General features: G+C 47.2%; 1 protein-coding gene across 1 annotated transcript in view; it reads right to left on the minus strand.

Moving 5' to 3' along the window:
* Positions 1 to 16,468, minus strand: part of grin2bb (glutamate receptor, ionotropic, N-methyl D-aspartate 2B, genome duplicate b) — a 36,416-nt gene that overhangs the window by 12,559 nt on the left and 7,389 nt on the right. Inside the window, exons 3-4 of the mRNA XM_062448887.1 lie at positions 7,904 to 8,569; positions 7,298 to 7,359 (exon numbers count right to left, since the gene is read on the minus strand). Of these exons, the coding sequence (XP_062304871.1) occupies positions 7,298 to 7,359; positions 7,904 to 8,569 (728 nt within the window). The remainder of the gene's footprint in view (positions 1 to 7,297; positions 7,360 to 7,903; positions 8,570 to 16,468) is intronic.

The following is a 16,468-nucleotide window of genomic DNA, read 5'->3' on the forward strand; positions in this document are numbered from 1 at the left end:
AAAGAGTTCGAGATGTGAAATGAGAAAGGAATGTTGTGTGTGTGTGTGTGTGTACACTACCTTGGACTTGTAATGACCCCGGCCTTGACTAGTCGTGTCGGAGGCTGTTTCGCAAGAGCTTGGACCCTGACGAGGTTCCATAAGTGTGGCGTGTGCTTGTGTATGTATGTGTGTGTTTCTGTGTGTGTTTCTGTGTGTTGTGTGTCTGTGTCTGTGTCATTACCATCTCTCTTCATCCCGCTGCATCGTGATGGAGGAAATCTGAGGTCCTAAACAGTCCTAGCATTTGATATCTTCTCGACCAGATCTGCACTCCCATTGAGCTTTTCTGCTCTTTGGAGCCAAAGAGCGTCTGAAGCACAAACCCCTCCATGCCTGCCACTCTATACTCGGACCGGGGCAAACGCAAAACCCCATTTTTCAATAAAAACGTGAAAGGATTTGAAAACCTCCTGGGAACCACACTGGAAGAGAGGGACACGCAGAAGAAGAGAACGAACGGTAAGGGCGAGCGAAGGAAACGGGAGAGAGAATCACTCGCCGGTTGAGGGGGAAGTGGAGTCGGAGATTGGGGGACGAGGTTAGCTTCTGAATGGACGACTTATCGAGGTTTCGTTTTCCCTGGCCTCAGCTCTCTCAATGGTCGCCTTCCATAGCGCAGGTTCAATTAATTTTGGTGAGACAAGAGTGACAGAAGGGGAGACGTGTGAAAAAGAGAAGAAAGAAACCGTTCAGTTGCAACACTAAGATCAAAGTACCAAAGAGACAGAGAGAAACAGAGACTAAGATAGAAAAGCTGACAGAGAGAGAGAGAGAGAGAGAGAGAGAGAGAGAGAGAGAGAGATGGATGGATGGGAGAGAGATGGATGGGAGAGATGAGAGAAGGGGAAGAAAGACAGAGACAGACAGACAAGCAGACAGGCAGTAAGGACAGATGCCTATATGCTACAGTGGGCCCAGCCATTCTGTAACGCTCCTGTCTTTTGGGACGGGTCCTAATTGCAACATGGGAGCATTACAGCCTCCCTCTCCATTATCCTATCATGTAGAACAGTGCATCATAATGGAGCATACAGCCAAATGGCAGGGAGCAAAGTCATAAAACAATGAATTGGAACACAATGGAGAGAGAGAGAGAGAGAGAGAGAGAGAGAGAGAGAGAGAGAGAGAGAGAGAGAGAGAGAGAGAGAGAGAGAGAGAGAGAAGAGAGGAGAGAGAGAGAGAGGAGAGAGAGAGAGAGAGAGGGAGAGAGGGAGCAAAAGCCAAAACGAAGAAAGAAAGAGAGAGATGGGGAGAAAGAGACACACACTCTCTTTCTCCCTCTCTTTCACTCCCCTGTGAGACCCCCCACGAATCGAATGACAATTCACGCCACTGGGCCCCGCCCAGAGCCATAGAAAAAGAGAGTTGCGACACTTCCATAGACTCCCATTGTTATCGAGGAATGCGGAAGTAAAGCATGTCACATGCGACCTGTAGTTCCAACATTGCATTTTCCACCGTTTCAAACCCCATTCATTTCAGTGTCTCCGAAGCAAGTAAGCTGGTAAATTGATGAAAATCCTTCATTTTTTCATATTTTTTTACCAACACATATCAATTGTTATTAGTAGTATTTCATATAGCTAGCTTTAGATCAAGTTTATCGTAAGATTATAGCTTGTTTGATTCGAAACGCAGTTAGAGCTAGACTGTAGGTCTAGCTAGTATCCTAACATAAGCAACACTTTTACTGAAGCTAGCTAGAGAGCACGTGTATCATAACCAGAAGTCAGTTGGCTTATAGTCTGTCAAATTAGTTCTAATTATTGGTGTTCGTTGGCATACAAAGTAAGTGTTCTATATATAGCTCTTAGTTAGTAGAGCTAGCAACAATGAATTGCAAATTAAGTGGTCCGAAGCAAGTTAGCTGGTAAATTCACGAAAATCCTGCATTGTTTCATATTTCGACCACCAAATATCAATTGTTATTAGTAGTATTTTATATAGCCAGCTTTAGTTAAAGTTTATCGTAAGCTTGTTAGATTCTAAATGCAGTTGGAGCTAGACTGTAGGTCTACGTAAGCAACAGTTTTACTCTAGCTAGCTGTACATGTATCATAGCCAGAAGATCACCGGATCACTACAAACACAAGAAGGAGTGGAAGAACACAGGACATATTGTACAATAAAATGTTTTATTGAATGCAGTTGGTTGCCTTGTTTATTCTGTTCTATTAACCAAACTCCTTTCTTGTCTTAAATTGAGCAGTTGCTGGTGATAATGGTTAGATTCAACTTGCATCAAGTACTACAAATATAAGTGTTAATGTGGTAGGCTAAATTGTAAGTGGGCTGATGAATAAAAAACGTTTAACAAGACCAATTTACTTCAACCGTCTAAGGTTAAACGTTAAGTGGAACAATATAGTCCTCATTAGGCTACTGTTTGGTATGTACAGTATGGTACAGTACAGTTTGTACAGTATGGTAGCTAGCATAGCCATTTCTAGCTCTCCTTCACACTATTGCGTTATGTATAAGTTCATGTAATACATACATGTTAATAAAGTATCAGACATACATGATACAACACACCAGTAACCATTTGACATTATGTGTTAATATACCGAAAATGTCCGTGAATCGAGATGGTGCTGCTGTCTGTCCCGCCGAAAACCATTCAAACAGGTTGACAGCAGTGGGGGTTTTGTTTAACTACAGGGAGCTACCGGAACCACGTGACAAAAAAGCTCTAGCTTTTTTCCTGTGTTTCACTGGCAGTGAGTGTTCACAATGTTGTATTTCACTCCATTCTACACCAAACACGTCAGGGAGGACTGCCTTTTGTAGATACGAGTCTGCTGAAGATAGCCAGAATATCGGATTTATTTAACCGAGCTTGTTTCATTCATCATTTGCCTGAGAAAGCGACTTCCGTTGGCCAGCTTCATTGAAAACCATTCAATCCGGTTGACAGCAGTGGGGTTTTTTGGAACTACAGCGAGCTACATGAACCACGTGATCACGTGTCGGCGAGATCAAAGCGTGTCGCAACTCTCTTTTTCTATGGCTCTGGGCCCGCCCATTGGAGGAGGTCAAGGCTTGCCACTGGTCAACAGAGGTGTCCATTTTTTAAACCAGAAAGTGTTTGTCATAGTACTAATCATTCAGCTGTCAATCAATATACCAAGTATGTAGGGTCGAATCACTGCACTGTTTATAGAGTTTAAGTATAGGCTGTTGACGAAACGTACATGCTAACAATAAAGCACTGGTATTAAGGGGTATAAATGTCGGTATTTTAAGTAGGAATGTTCAATTTGAGTTGTGAAAACAATGACGGGATGAAAGTTAAACTGTGTATCTAATCTTAGGGGCCAGGAGATCTGACAGAGGGCTCCAGGCACCTTGTTTACAGAGAAAACACAGACCGTAATCCCACCAAGAGACGAGAGAGAGACCATTATCATTCAAGCCCAGCGCACGCACACACACACACAGACTGACACAAGAAAAAATACAAACAAAAAGCCAGACAAAAACATGAGACACACACACATGAAAACACAAACACATACACAAGAAAATACAAACACACACACAAGAAAATAAAAAAAACACAGACACACCAACAACCACAGAGGCTGCAGCTTAACTCCTAACAATAGATGTGGCAGACCTCATTAGTGTTTGCAGGGTTTGGACAGGGCCCGCTCCAACATTGTGTCCTATTACGTCCGTGTCAGCACACGGAGGGTGGAGAATTCCTGGCCAAACGGGGAGCGGAGCGCGTATTGTCTCCTTCATAATAGCCTCACCTGCATCTGTCACAGGTTCAGTGATCCCCCTTAATGGGGCATTCACCAGGTCGAACAACGACCAGTGGTGCTGCCGTTGGCGCTCTAGGCACCGAAATGGCCAATCGCGTCGCTTGTTTTGCCTGTGGATTTGTGAAGCCGTGAAAAACAATGTTGTTGTTTTTTTGGGGGGGTGAAGTTCATGAACTTCAGCCGCCTGCTAAACCTGCAGTCATGTTGAAGTAAAAAAAAAAATATTAATTGAATTTAACAAATAAAATCTATTATAATTTGTTTAATTGTTAGCTAGCAGGCGTGTTTCACCATCCAGATGTTGGGCTTGGAGGGTTGAGGGAGCTTAAGGTGGGAAGTTGATTTTTTTTCCTGGCCGCTTGATAGACAATGGATTCAACTAGCTGAAGGAAATTGAGTTATTGGTGCCGTAAATTTCTCCGTCATACACTCGTGCACAGGCATGCACAGACGGCCACATACACACACACATTTTTTAACCTTTTTATAACAATGTCACTCTCACCTGGTCCAACCCTCATGACGGGGGCTGCTGTCCTCTTCTCCCTTTTTCTTAAACCTCTCTCTCCATCCCTCTCTTTCTTTTTATATCTGCCACTCAGATATAAACATGGCCTCTTCTTCTCTCTAAGGCTGGCTTTATATTGGGAAAATGTATAAGCAAATGGTTTCCATGCCAACCGTATCAGCCTGCATTCAGCCTTCTGTGTGTGTGTGTGTGTGTGTGTGTGTGTGTGTGTGTGTGTAGAAGAGACGTGTGTGTGTGTGTGTGTGAACGTGAGAAGGAATTAAAGGGATAAGACACCGAAAGAGAGAGGTAATTATTGAGAAAAGACAAGGGAAAAACACTTCAATATTTCTTCAGTTAGGCATCAACCTTGGCATCACCCTGTCTTTCTCTCGCCCTCCTTTGCCATATCCAGTCTATCACTCATTCTCTTTCTTTCCTCCATCCTCCCTTTCTCTCTCCCTCCGTGCCACTATCGCTTTCTCACCAATCTCTCTCCTCATCTTTCTTCATCTCTTTCTCGCCCCTATCTTGTCCCCCTCTCCCCCCACCCCACCCCCTCTCAACCTCTCCCTCTCTCCTCTCCATTCCTCCATCCCTCTCTCCTCACGTCTGGTGACTCTTTTTGACGTGTCTTTTTTTACTCGTTGTAGTCGGAGGCATGTGTCTCTCTCCATGGCTAGCCTCCTGACTCTCTCCGTGGCTAGCCTCCTGACTCTCTCCGTGGCTAGCCTCCTGACTCTCTCCATGGCTAGCCTCCTGACTCTCTCTATGGCTAGCCCCCTGACTCTCTCTGTGGCTAGCCTCCTGACTCTCTCTATGGCTAGCCCCCTGACTCTCTCCATGGCTAGCTTCCTGACTTTCTCTGTGGCTAGCCCCCTGACTCTCTCCATGGCTAGCTTCCTGACTTTCTTTGTGGCTAGCCTCCTGACTCTCTCCATGGCTAGCCCCCTGACTCTCTCCATGGCTAGCCTCCTGACTCTCTCCATGGCTAGCCTCCTGACTCTCTCCACGGCTAGCCTCCTGACTCTCTCCATGGCTAGCCTCCTGACTCTCTCCATGGCTAGCCCCCTGACTCTCTCCATGGCTAGCTTCCTGACTTTCTCTGTGGCTAGCCCACTGACTCTCTCCATGGCTCGCCTCTTGACTCTCTCCATGGCTAGCCTCCTGACTCTCTCCATGGCTAGCCTCCTGACTCTCTCCATGGCTAGCCCCCTGACTCTCTCCATGGCTAGCCTCCTGACTCTCTCCATGGCTAGCCTCCTGACTCTCTCCATGGCTCGCCTCCTGACTCTCTCCATGGCTAGCCCCCTGACTCTCTCTGTGGCTAGCCCCCTGACTCTCTCCATGGCTAGCCTCCTGACTCTCTCCACGGCTAGCCTCCTGACTCTCTCCATGGCTAGCCTCCTGACTCTCTCCATGGCTAGCCTCCTGACTCTCTCCATGGCTAACCTCCTGACGCTCTCCATGGCCCCTGGCTCTCAGTCAGCTTTTCAAATGTGGTAATTATATGTTGAGCAGTGTCCTCTCTTCTTTCCCTCACACCCACGCACGCAACTCTGTGTTATTTCATAACACTCTCTCTCTGTCACTCTCTTTCTCTCACACTCTCTCACCATCTCTCTCTCTCTTTCTCTCTCTCACTCTCCCTCTCTCTTTTTCTCTCTTACTGTCTCTCTCTCTCTTTCTCTCTCTCCCACTCTCTCACTATCTCTCTCTCCCTCTGCCTCTTTATCTCTGTCCCCACGTTTTCTCTCATTCCGTCTTCACATCTCCCTCTCCTTCCTGTTCTTTTCCCTCTTTCTCTTCCTCTCGCCCTCCCTTCCTACCACCCTCACCCCGCTCCCTTTGTCACCCTCTAATTTACCTCCCTCGTCTCATTGTAGCCTTCACCTTTGGCATTGCGTGTTATCCTTTCTTTATTTCTATCCTTTCTTTTCTTTCAATATCACACTCTTTCCCTTCTTCCTTCTCTCTCTCTCTCTTTCTCCCACTCTTTTCTAATCGTGCCGTCCGTTTTACTCGCATTTTCTCCATCTGTGTTTTGTATTGTCCCAATGGCCATGGCGTATTGCGCTCCTTACTATTGTCAAGAAAAAGGTTTCTTCAGTGATCAACCTTTGGCTCAACTCGAAGAGAGCCTGACTCCGTTTCATGTTTATTTGCAAACCCGGGGCCGACCTTTAGCGGAGAACCCCAGGCGGCTTCCAAAAGGACCATCTCCCGCCAGCGAGCTAATCCGATTCGATCTGATTTGTTTTGTTTTCATCCATTAACAAGTCGAGAGGAAGAGAACAAAACGTGATTCGGTCTGCCTGGCAGGGTAGCGCAGGTCGACAGGTTGAGGAGGAACTTTAAGAAGGGCTTTAGAAAGCAGTTTGCTGTAATATCTCTCTTTGGCTCTCTTGTTTTGTCTTACCCGCAAACAAGATTGGGGAAAGTCAGAGAAACCAGAAACGCTTCACTATAGCGATTTTGTTCATCCAAATCCATGGAAGTGGATATACTGCCATGGATACTTCAATATACCAAGACATCTGAAACGTTCAGTTTACCCAATGATCAAAAATCCTAACTTATGTATTCATCCTATATAAATCAGACACAGAACAAACTATTTGAAAATACTGGTTGATAGATTCAGTTAAACTGTTTACATGGAAAAAAACTGAAACTCTGAGTTCAAATCAACAAACAAACAAATGAGGCATTCAATCTATGTCCTTGACCTTTTTGCTACATTTTAGCATTTGATTTGAACCCCCACCCCGTCTCATCATACGATCCCACAGTCGTCATTTGACCTGCCAGTGTTTCATTGTTTCAAGCTGTGAGTCTTTTTCAGCATCGACTCAAATCGCTGTCAGAACCTTCGACGAAACACCGGCTTTCGCAGGGGGAGCCAATTAAGGGACTAAATCAATCACTGAGGGATCATGTGGGAAAGAGAGAGTCCCCCGCCCCCTCCCAACCCCACCTGCACGAGGGGGCGCGGGGCCACTGGGCTCTGGAAATAGAGACGCTAAAATGGTGGCTGGGCTCCAAGAGAGTGAGGGGCCGTCACGTCACTGTCAGGGGTTCTGAAATAGCTCTGGCTCCGTAGAGGCGTGTCAACGCTATGTGCGAATTAACGTGTGACACCCTCGCTGCTGTGAGTGACGTCCACTTCTGACGGAAATCCGGAGAAAGTTGACGCTACCCCTCGCCCCCCCCCCCAACCCCACCGCCCCCCTGTCTATTTTTGTTCTCAGAGCACCTGGAATGCGGCATATATATAGCAAACCTGGCAACCCGGATCCGTACCAACACAGGCACTGCGTATGGATCTGTTAGGTGGTTGTCTATTCCATTGATTTTAATCCACCTAAATGGAATGATTTCAATCATTTGAAATCAATTGAAGCTGCCACCAAAACCGCATAAATGACAAATGACCTTGCTTCAATGAAGACGTTCATTTTCCGACATAAAGGCCTAACCAAAGCCTAAATGGCCTAAATCCAAACGACCCTCAACCCTGACAGCAAAAAAAAAACCCACTCCCAGAGTAATCGTATCTAGACAGAGGTGGAGAGCAGTGTACCTTGGCGGCCATGACCATGGAGGAGCCCCCTCGTATGCCCAGGATGGGGATGTGTGTGTGGGCCGAGATGAAGTCCAGGATCTGGGCGATGGCCTCCTGGTCGGTGTCGTCCCCGAAGACCACGCCCTGCAGCCAGTTGCGGGTCATCAGGGCGCAGATGCGGTTGATGATGCTTTTGGGATCCGTCTCGTTCATGGTGACCAGCTCCACCTTGGGGGTGAGGGGCACGTTGAGGAACTCCTCCTTCTCCAGCCCGGCCCCCAGCGTCACCTCGCTAGAGTTGCCCACCAGGATGACGGCGATGCTCAGGAACTGGGCCAGCTTGGGGGAGAGGGGTGGCGCCGGGGGGATGAAGACGCCCCGTTGGCCGCCGCCCCCGCCCCGCTCGCCGCCCTGTCCCGTGCTGGTTCCGCCCCCTCCCGGAGTCCCGCCCCCGGCCCGCCGCGATTCGCAGACGGGCAGGAGGAGCATGGAGAGGAGGAGGAGCGAGAGGGAGAGGGCGGGCAGGGCCAGTCGCGGGGGCTGGTGGTGGTGGTGGGGGGAGGAGGAGGAAGTGGCAGAGGGGTCGGGGGGAGGGAAGGTGGGGGAGGAGATGAGCCTGTCCTGGAGAGAGGAGGGGAAGAGGCGGAGGCTGACAAGCATCGTGGAGGAGTGTGAATGCAGTCCCTGAAAGAAGAGGGGAGAGAGAGAGAGAGAGAGACATGTTTGCTTGACTGAATGTGACAAACAACAGTCAAGAAATAGCCATAAAAGAATCATGCAATGCAAATTGATTTCATATTAAGCCCAAAAGGGGTTTCAGGTGAATGACCCACATAGCCAGTGATAAACACACGCACGCGCAATACTGCCAGAACCATTACATTCTGCTGTGACTTCCTCAGAGGCCACAGGCAGACATCAAAAAGAAAGCGATGTGTGTGTGTGTGTGTGTATGTGTGCTAGTGTGTGTGCGAGGAGGACCCGACAGAACTGGGTGTGTTTTGACAGATTGACGGCCTCAGAGCTTCATGGACTGGCTGCCAGGCTAAGTGACCATCAGGCACACAGACCAGACCTGACTGCTGGTTTCATTCACTCTCTCTCTCTCTCTCTCTCTCTCTCTCTCTCTCTCTCTCTCTCTCTCTCTCTCCGTCTCTCTCTCTCACTTGCTCACTCATACACACACAAACACACTACTTCCCTTTTCCCTCTCTCTTTCTCTCTCTGTCTCTCTCTCTCTCCGCCTCTCTCTCACTCATTCACTCATACACACACTACTCCCTTTTTCCCTCTCCCTCCCTCTCTCTCTCTCTCTCTCTCTCTCTCTCTCTCTCTCTCTCTCTCTCTCTCTCTCTCTCTCTCTCTCTCCCTCTCTCTCTCTCTCTCTCTCTCTCTCTCTCTCTCTCTCTGTCTCTCTCTCTCTGTTACTCTCTCCCACCCCCTTCTCCCTTTATCTCTTCTGCAAAACCTATTATTTACAATTATTACTATTATCTGCTGCTCTTTTACAGCCAAACAGAGAGGAACCAACGTGAGAAAGGGAGATAGAGAGGGGGAGAGAGAAACATATAGAGAGGGAGTGAAAGAGACAGAGAGAGAGAGATGTGAGCACAGGAAGGCGACAGGCAGGGAAAAACACAATTAGTCATAGCTTCATGTGGAAGCTGTTGTTTCTGTGTGTGTGTGTGTGTGTGTGTGTAGGTGTGTGTGTGTGGGGTGTGTGTGTGTGTGTGTGTGTGTGCGTGTGAACATTCACGTGTCGGCAGTATAAATGAGATTCGGCATAAATGTAAAGAGGGACATGGCTGACGATTTTAATGAATACATGTTCATGCTGATTATAGTTAACGAGAAGTTGTACAGCAACTCTCTCTCTCTCTCTCTTGCTCTCTCTCTGCACCATGTGGAATATTTTATTTATCGAGTTGATCAAGACACAACCACACCATTGAAACCCCAAAACAACAGATGAGGAGAAGAGGGAGGAGGGCGAGAGACAGTGGTGCCCTGTGGAAAACAGGGAGAGAGAGAGAGAGAGAGAGAGAGAGAGAGAGAGAGAGAGAGAGAGAGAGAGAGAGAGAGGGAGAAAGGAGGATGAAAGTGTGTGGGGTTGGGGGGGGGGGGGGGTTACACAGTTAAAAATGGCCTCCCGTTTAAAAGGTCCTAATTACAGTGGGATTGTCAGGCCTAATGGCAGGTACACATGCTAATTGTAAATGAGCTCAGTCCTCCGCGAGGATGCGGGCTGGTGGAAAGGGAGAGGAGAGGAGAGGGAGGCAGAGAGTGGGAGGAGAGCGCCAACAGCAGAGGAGAGGAGAGCGGAGCGGTGCGAGGGAGCATAAATAGAGACATACACAAAAGAGGGATGGAGGTGGAGGAAGAAGGAGGAGGGGAAGACGATGAAGAACGGGAGAAAACCCAAAGGGGGGGAGTTGGAGGGGGTAAAGGGAGGAAGGGAAGGTGGAATGGAGAGCAGGGGTGGAGGGAGAGCTGCGGTTGGTGGAGGAGTGGGGGTTGGGGGGTTGTTTGCCGAGAAGAAGATGAAAAGAAGACATGATTAGCACACAATGATAAAAAAAAAGAGCCAGGGATGACGGAGAGACGAAAGGAGGGAGGGAGCGAGGGAGGAGTGAAGGAGAGATGGGGTGGTGGATGCACAATTCCCAGTGAAAGGGAAAGGTTAGCATTAAAGGGGAGGATGGCTGGAGAGAGGGAGCGAGGGAGGAGAGTCACAGGAGGAATGAGGAGGGAATTTTGAGGGAGAATGCACCAAGTCGGGGTGGAATGATAGAAAGGGCAAGGGAAGTAGAGAGAGAGGGAGAGGGTGAGGGAGAGACAAGCAGTTCTTGGTTTCCATGGAAACTATTCAAATATGCCTTCACGCGGCGCCCTGATGGACAGGGAGATACACACAGCACTGACACACGATAACACGCACACGCATACACACTGTAATGCTACAAACACTAACATTAACTAAGCTTGTACATACACACACAGAATGACACCCAGACGCATACACACTGTAATGTTACAAACACTAACATTAACTAAGCTTGTACATACACACACAGAATGACACCCAGGGTACGAAACTACACACAAGCCCACTTGTTTTCCTTCGATTTCACTCTCTCTCTCTCTCTCTCTCCAAATAAAACACACACTGAACACCGACAGAGATAAACAAACAGTTGCACACACAAACACACACAAAAACAACTTGACACTCTCCCGCAAAGAGCTGGGAAGCCAAAGTTTCGTCCACCTGACCTTACCAATCAGGCGCTGAAAAAAGGCAGAGGGCAAAAAAAAAGAAAATATAGCCAAACAGCAAAAACAGCCAAACAGCAGGTCAGCCGCACATTGTGACAACAAATGAAGACCAGCTCCTGCAGGAGTACTTTGACGTGGTGAATACCGGGCCTGACATTTAGGCTTAATCACCCCAACATAACATCTTAACGGCCATTAATAACTCTAAATTAATAGCATTTAAGCGCTGAATGTCAAGAGCATTAAGCCAAGCTGGTTCATTGACAGCGTAGGGAAACCGCGACTGTGTAAACCTGTGTGTCGACAAATGGGAGCCGACACACGTTTAAACACTCCCGTGTGTTTGTGCGGCACCCGCATAAGCAATTAAGGAACAAAATTCAGGAGGATTGTGTGTTTCAGCGTCCGTGCTAAACACCCACACAAACACATTGCTACACAGTCATTTCAGCCTGGCCTACATGCTCCCTGTTGACTACAACCTGGAAAGCTCTCTCCACGTATACAAACACGCACACACACACTGTGACCTATGCATTATGTATCTGTGTTTGGAAAACAGCATGTATATGCCCAGGGCTGTTTGAATGCACATACCCAACCCATGCATCCAAGGGGCCAGTCATCCAGCCAATAGACACATCGAAACTACACTCCCTGTAGATGTGCCCCACATACACACACATATATATGCGTTCTTAGAAGTACCCACCTGCTTGCTACACGAACACACACACGTTGGACATGTGAGAGATGGCCCCAGGGCGGGGTGGCTCGTGTCAATAAGACTGTCCTGTTAGTGTCGTCACACTTAACATTTACAAAGAGGATTGATTGGGATGGCAGGGAGAGGGTGGGACTCACCAGGCTTCAAATAGCACAAACCACCGGAAGAATCTGAAGAATTACCACCCCGCTGCACCCCCCCCTCCCTCTCCCGGACAGCAAGCGCCCCCCCCCCCCCACCCCCACCCCTCCCCTCCCCCCGACACCGAAAATATTTTGTGTCCAGACGATACTAAACTAATGAGGTTTTTAACTTCAGCTCAGCCGATAGGGCTCCGTGACAAGAGTAGGAAACGGTGGGAAGGTTTTTGTTGTGAGGTACAGTAAATACTGGCTTGTCCTTAATACTGCAGTGGATTACAGTGTGTGTCTGTGTGTGTGTGTGTGTGTGTGTGTGTGTGTGTGTGTGTGTGTGTACAGGGGGTAGTTACTTTAACAGCTTGAGTGTGATTGACGGTTCATACAAACGCCTGTGTGCAATTTAACATGTGTCGTTACAGATAAACCTGCCCAAAAGCAAAATATTGGGGATTTGAGAGACACAGAGGGAAATATATTTAGACATTTTCTGGAGCCTATTTGCAGAGGAAAGGTAAGACAGAAAAGGCTTGGTACACAACTCCAGTACAGAGCAAAAATATACATTTATGAATAATAATCCGTCACTATAATCTGAAAACGGGTGGGGTTTTTTGTGCAATATTTGGATCTGACATTCACTGATGGTAAGTGATGGCTTTTTGAAGGTCCTCTTCCATCAGGTCAATGCTTTGGACCAATGGATCACGCAAATGTGGAGTCAGATGGCTGAGCGGTGAGGGAGTCGGGCTAGTAATCAGAAGGTTGCCAGTTCGATTCCCAGCCGTGCCAAATGACGTTGTGTCCTTGGGCAAGGCACTTCACCCTACTTGCCTCAGGGGAATGTCCCTGTACTTACTGTAAGTCGCTCTGGATAAGAGCGTCTGCTAAATGACTAAATGTAAATGTAAATGTTCCAGCAGCCTTTGAACCGAAATCACAAGAGTCGGGTCTGCGAGTTTGAGAAAAATGCTTCTCTGACATGTCGAGAAGCTCCCGCAGGTGCAAAGAGGCTTCGATAATTCCCTCGTATTGTTTAAAACGTTGAGTCCCACAGTCGCTTGGCGGGTGATTGGAACTTGCATGCTGAGTGCTTTCCGTCACTCTTGTTCCCAGACTCTTCTCATCGCTCAGCCCCTCCTCAGGTAAACAGATGTCATGCTGGGATAATGACACTCCTACGTTGGGTTTATAATCCAACATACGTCGCTCTATTTAGCATCTCTGTAATTAATCAATTCATACCCACAATGCAACGTGTCAGGGAGCACAGACAGAGGCCCATGACTTCCTTTCTTTCAGCTTTTTTTTATTTTCTGCATTCTATTTTTTTTCTTGTTCTCTTCTCTAATGTCTATCATTTAGTACTGGGAATGGCTGTAATTCAACTAATAAATTAATGGAATTGGCTTTTGTCTGATGGTGATTCAGGGGTAAAAGTCCCCTATTAAAATCGCAGCTAAGCAAAATATTCTGGATACCCAGTGTTTTTTGATTCAAATGCAGGAGATGAAAAAGCAGAGGCGCGGGTTGTGAAAAATAGGTTTATGTGAACGGGCAAATGTGGCAGGAGGCCTTAAACTCGTGTTCGGACCTAGACATCTAGAGCGTGGATGCGTATGAAGGAGAGGAGAGCCCTTGGAGCGATCTGTACTGGGTGTCGTCATCTGTTACTTCGCTGCAGAAGTCTACAATGGAAGAAGGCGTTTTACTGAAGAGGGTCTTGGGTGTTTGATTAAGGGTACTTCAACTCGCTTGAGAGTCTTTTCACAGATAATTATGCTTAAAACACTATGCTGTGCGTACCTCTGCAAAAAGGTTCACACACACTTTTCTGCCAACCTTAGTCTCTAAAATAATAGAATATAGTAGAGTGTCTGGATCAGGGGGGCACACTAACGAACACTTTTGGGAGGCACACTAACGAACACTTAAACACTAAAAGCACACCGAAACTGCACACACATATTGCATACACCCAAACACACTGTCTCTCACACACACACACACACACACACACACACACACACACACACACACACATGTACTTCGACACACACACACACACACACACACACACAATGGGACAGAGCGTATTCCTCTCCATCCCCCTCAGGTGTTCATTACCTCATTGAAGCTATTTATTCTGTGGAGGTCAGACCGTGCCTCCTGGACTTCCTTTAGCAGCAAAGTGAGGCGTCCCTGAGCACAGCACAGGAGAGTGCCCCCAGGGGGCTCCACACTAACTGGACCACCCCTCCACTGTCGCTATATATGGCCTCATGTGTCGTCTATACCTGCCCCCTGATGTCACATCTATGAACAGTGCTGTCGGATTGGCCCACAGGGCCACCAATAAACCCTACAATCATAAAACAAAAGGGTGCTATATGGAATATTGTAGAACCGTGTGTAAAATAAATAAATAATTGGAACGTTCAGGTTCCACATGGTTATTATGGTTCTTAAAATGTGGAATCTAGTTCCTATTTGAATGGTTCTTTGTGAAAAAGGTTAAAAAACTGAGAATGGTTATATATTGAACCTGTATGAATTTTTGGGGGTTATTTTCATGTCCATCTTGTTCCAGTGCCAGCCAGCTGATGTCATGGTAATGCATTTGAAAAGGAGAGGCCAGATGGTAGCCGTCTTGAGCATAACAACGCAACAGGCCAACTAGTCTCATTGAGTACGATGGCATATATATAAGGACTTGGATAGATTTCTCATCAATATCTTTTGTCATTTGTTTGTCATCTCTATATTACACCTGTGAAACATCACTACCCCCCCCCTCCTCGATTCCTTAGTTGCATATCCCCTCCCTCCTCCCTCCCTCCTCCCCCCCTCCCTCCTCCCCTCCCTCCTCCCCTCCTCCCCCCCCCCCCCCCCATTCCTTAGTTGCATATCCCCTTCTCCCCTCCACGCAGTCTTGCAGGTCATGGCTAATTAATAATAACAAGGGCGCCACATGGAGACATATACAGTCATCCACCGCCACTCAGGCACACAGGTTCAGACGCCTTCCGCTATCTCGAGGGCAATGGGTCGGGGATAGTCATGGAATCAATGCAACCGATCCAACGACGAAAGGGACCGCATGTGAGCCCTCGTAAGGCACTACAGCCTCATTGCTTCTCGACTGGGTGCATGGGCATAGCTCTTGATGAAAGGAACACATGGATAAAAGTACTATTTTTTTCTTCCACAGGATGCACTGTAGTTTAACCTAGATATATAATCAAAATTCCACACTCCCCTTGAAATCTCTCTCTTTCTCTCCCTTTTTCTCTCCACTAGTGAACATATAATTACTCCACTTGCTATCTCCCCTTCTTATCCGAGCCATCTGCATGACATGATTCCAATCCTTCCTTTTTCCCCCGTTCTGTTTCTTCTTCAGTAATTCATCCCTTCATCCTGTTTTTCGCTATCAAACCTCCCTCCATCATGCTCGCTCTCATCTCTATACCTCCACCCCTCTCTCAACCATCGCTCTATCGCTTTTGTTCTACAATCTGCCTCTTCTGTATCTGAGAGGAAACTCTCTTTCCATTGGCCCTGTCTGCCTATCAACGGCAGGCTTCAAAGGGCCTCCGTTTGGTGGGACGGTATTTCAAAAGAGTTCCGACGGGCGCGGCTCCCTGACGTTTTCCGATCATGTCATTACCGAACACTCACCAGAGTTGAGGAAGATCTGGGATGCACAATCACAGTCACTTGTCCCGTTTCAAACAACCTCATTGCCAATAACTCAACATAGACAAACCGTTCGAAGAGATCCCGTTTGATTTTGACCAAGAGGTCGTGTTGTTCATTATCATAAGCGGTTGAGGGCAACTCTAACGCAAACATCGTCGGTCGCGTCTTCTCGCCTGGTTCTAAAACCGGCACAAATGGACGACACAGAACTTTGAAGAAGGTATCAAGGCCAACTCGTCAGAGGAACACAGCAGTTGCTGTGCCAGTTTAAGAAGCTAATCTGTGTGGGTTGTAGCAGTACCACGGTAACAGGTCCCCTCTTCTATTCTTAGCTCTGCCTTCTTCCTTGACACAGTCATGCATGGCTAGCTACAACAAAAAAGTGGGGAAATGAAAGGGAGAAAAAAAAAGAAAGACATTTGGAATACTTATTTTCATCTCTCAAAAACAGTGTGGGTGGTTTCCTGTTTTTGAGTTGAGCATTTTTAGTTCTACCTTGGAAAGTGATATATGCTGTTACATGCTTATGTAAATATGGGAGGTGATGAGTCATTACTTTGGTGGACATTCAGTACTTGCAGTGTCTTTGAATATGCAAGCGTGTCAAAGATTCAAACAAGGATCGTAAAATAGGTCAAAAGAAGGACAAAGAAAGAAAAAAAAGAAGATACACACACACTCACACAAACGTATAACCACATCATCTGAATACAGTGCACACACCCATACACCTGGCCACCC

The sequence above is a fragment of the Osmerus eperlanus genome, chromosome 22 (genome assembly GCF_963692335.1).
Source record: "Osmerus eperlanus chromosome 22, fOsmEpe2.1, whole genome shotgun sequence".
NCBI classification, from domain to species: domain Eukaryota; kingdom Metazoa; phylum Chordata; class Actinopteri; order Osmeriformes; family Osmeridae; genus Osmerus; species Osmerus eperlanus.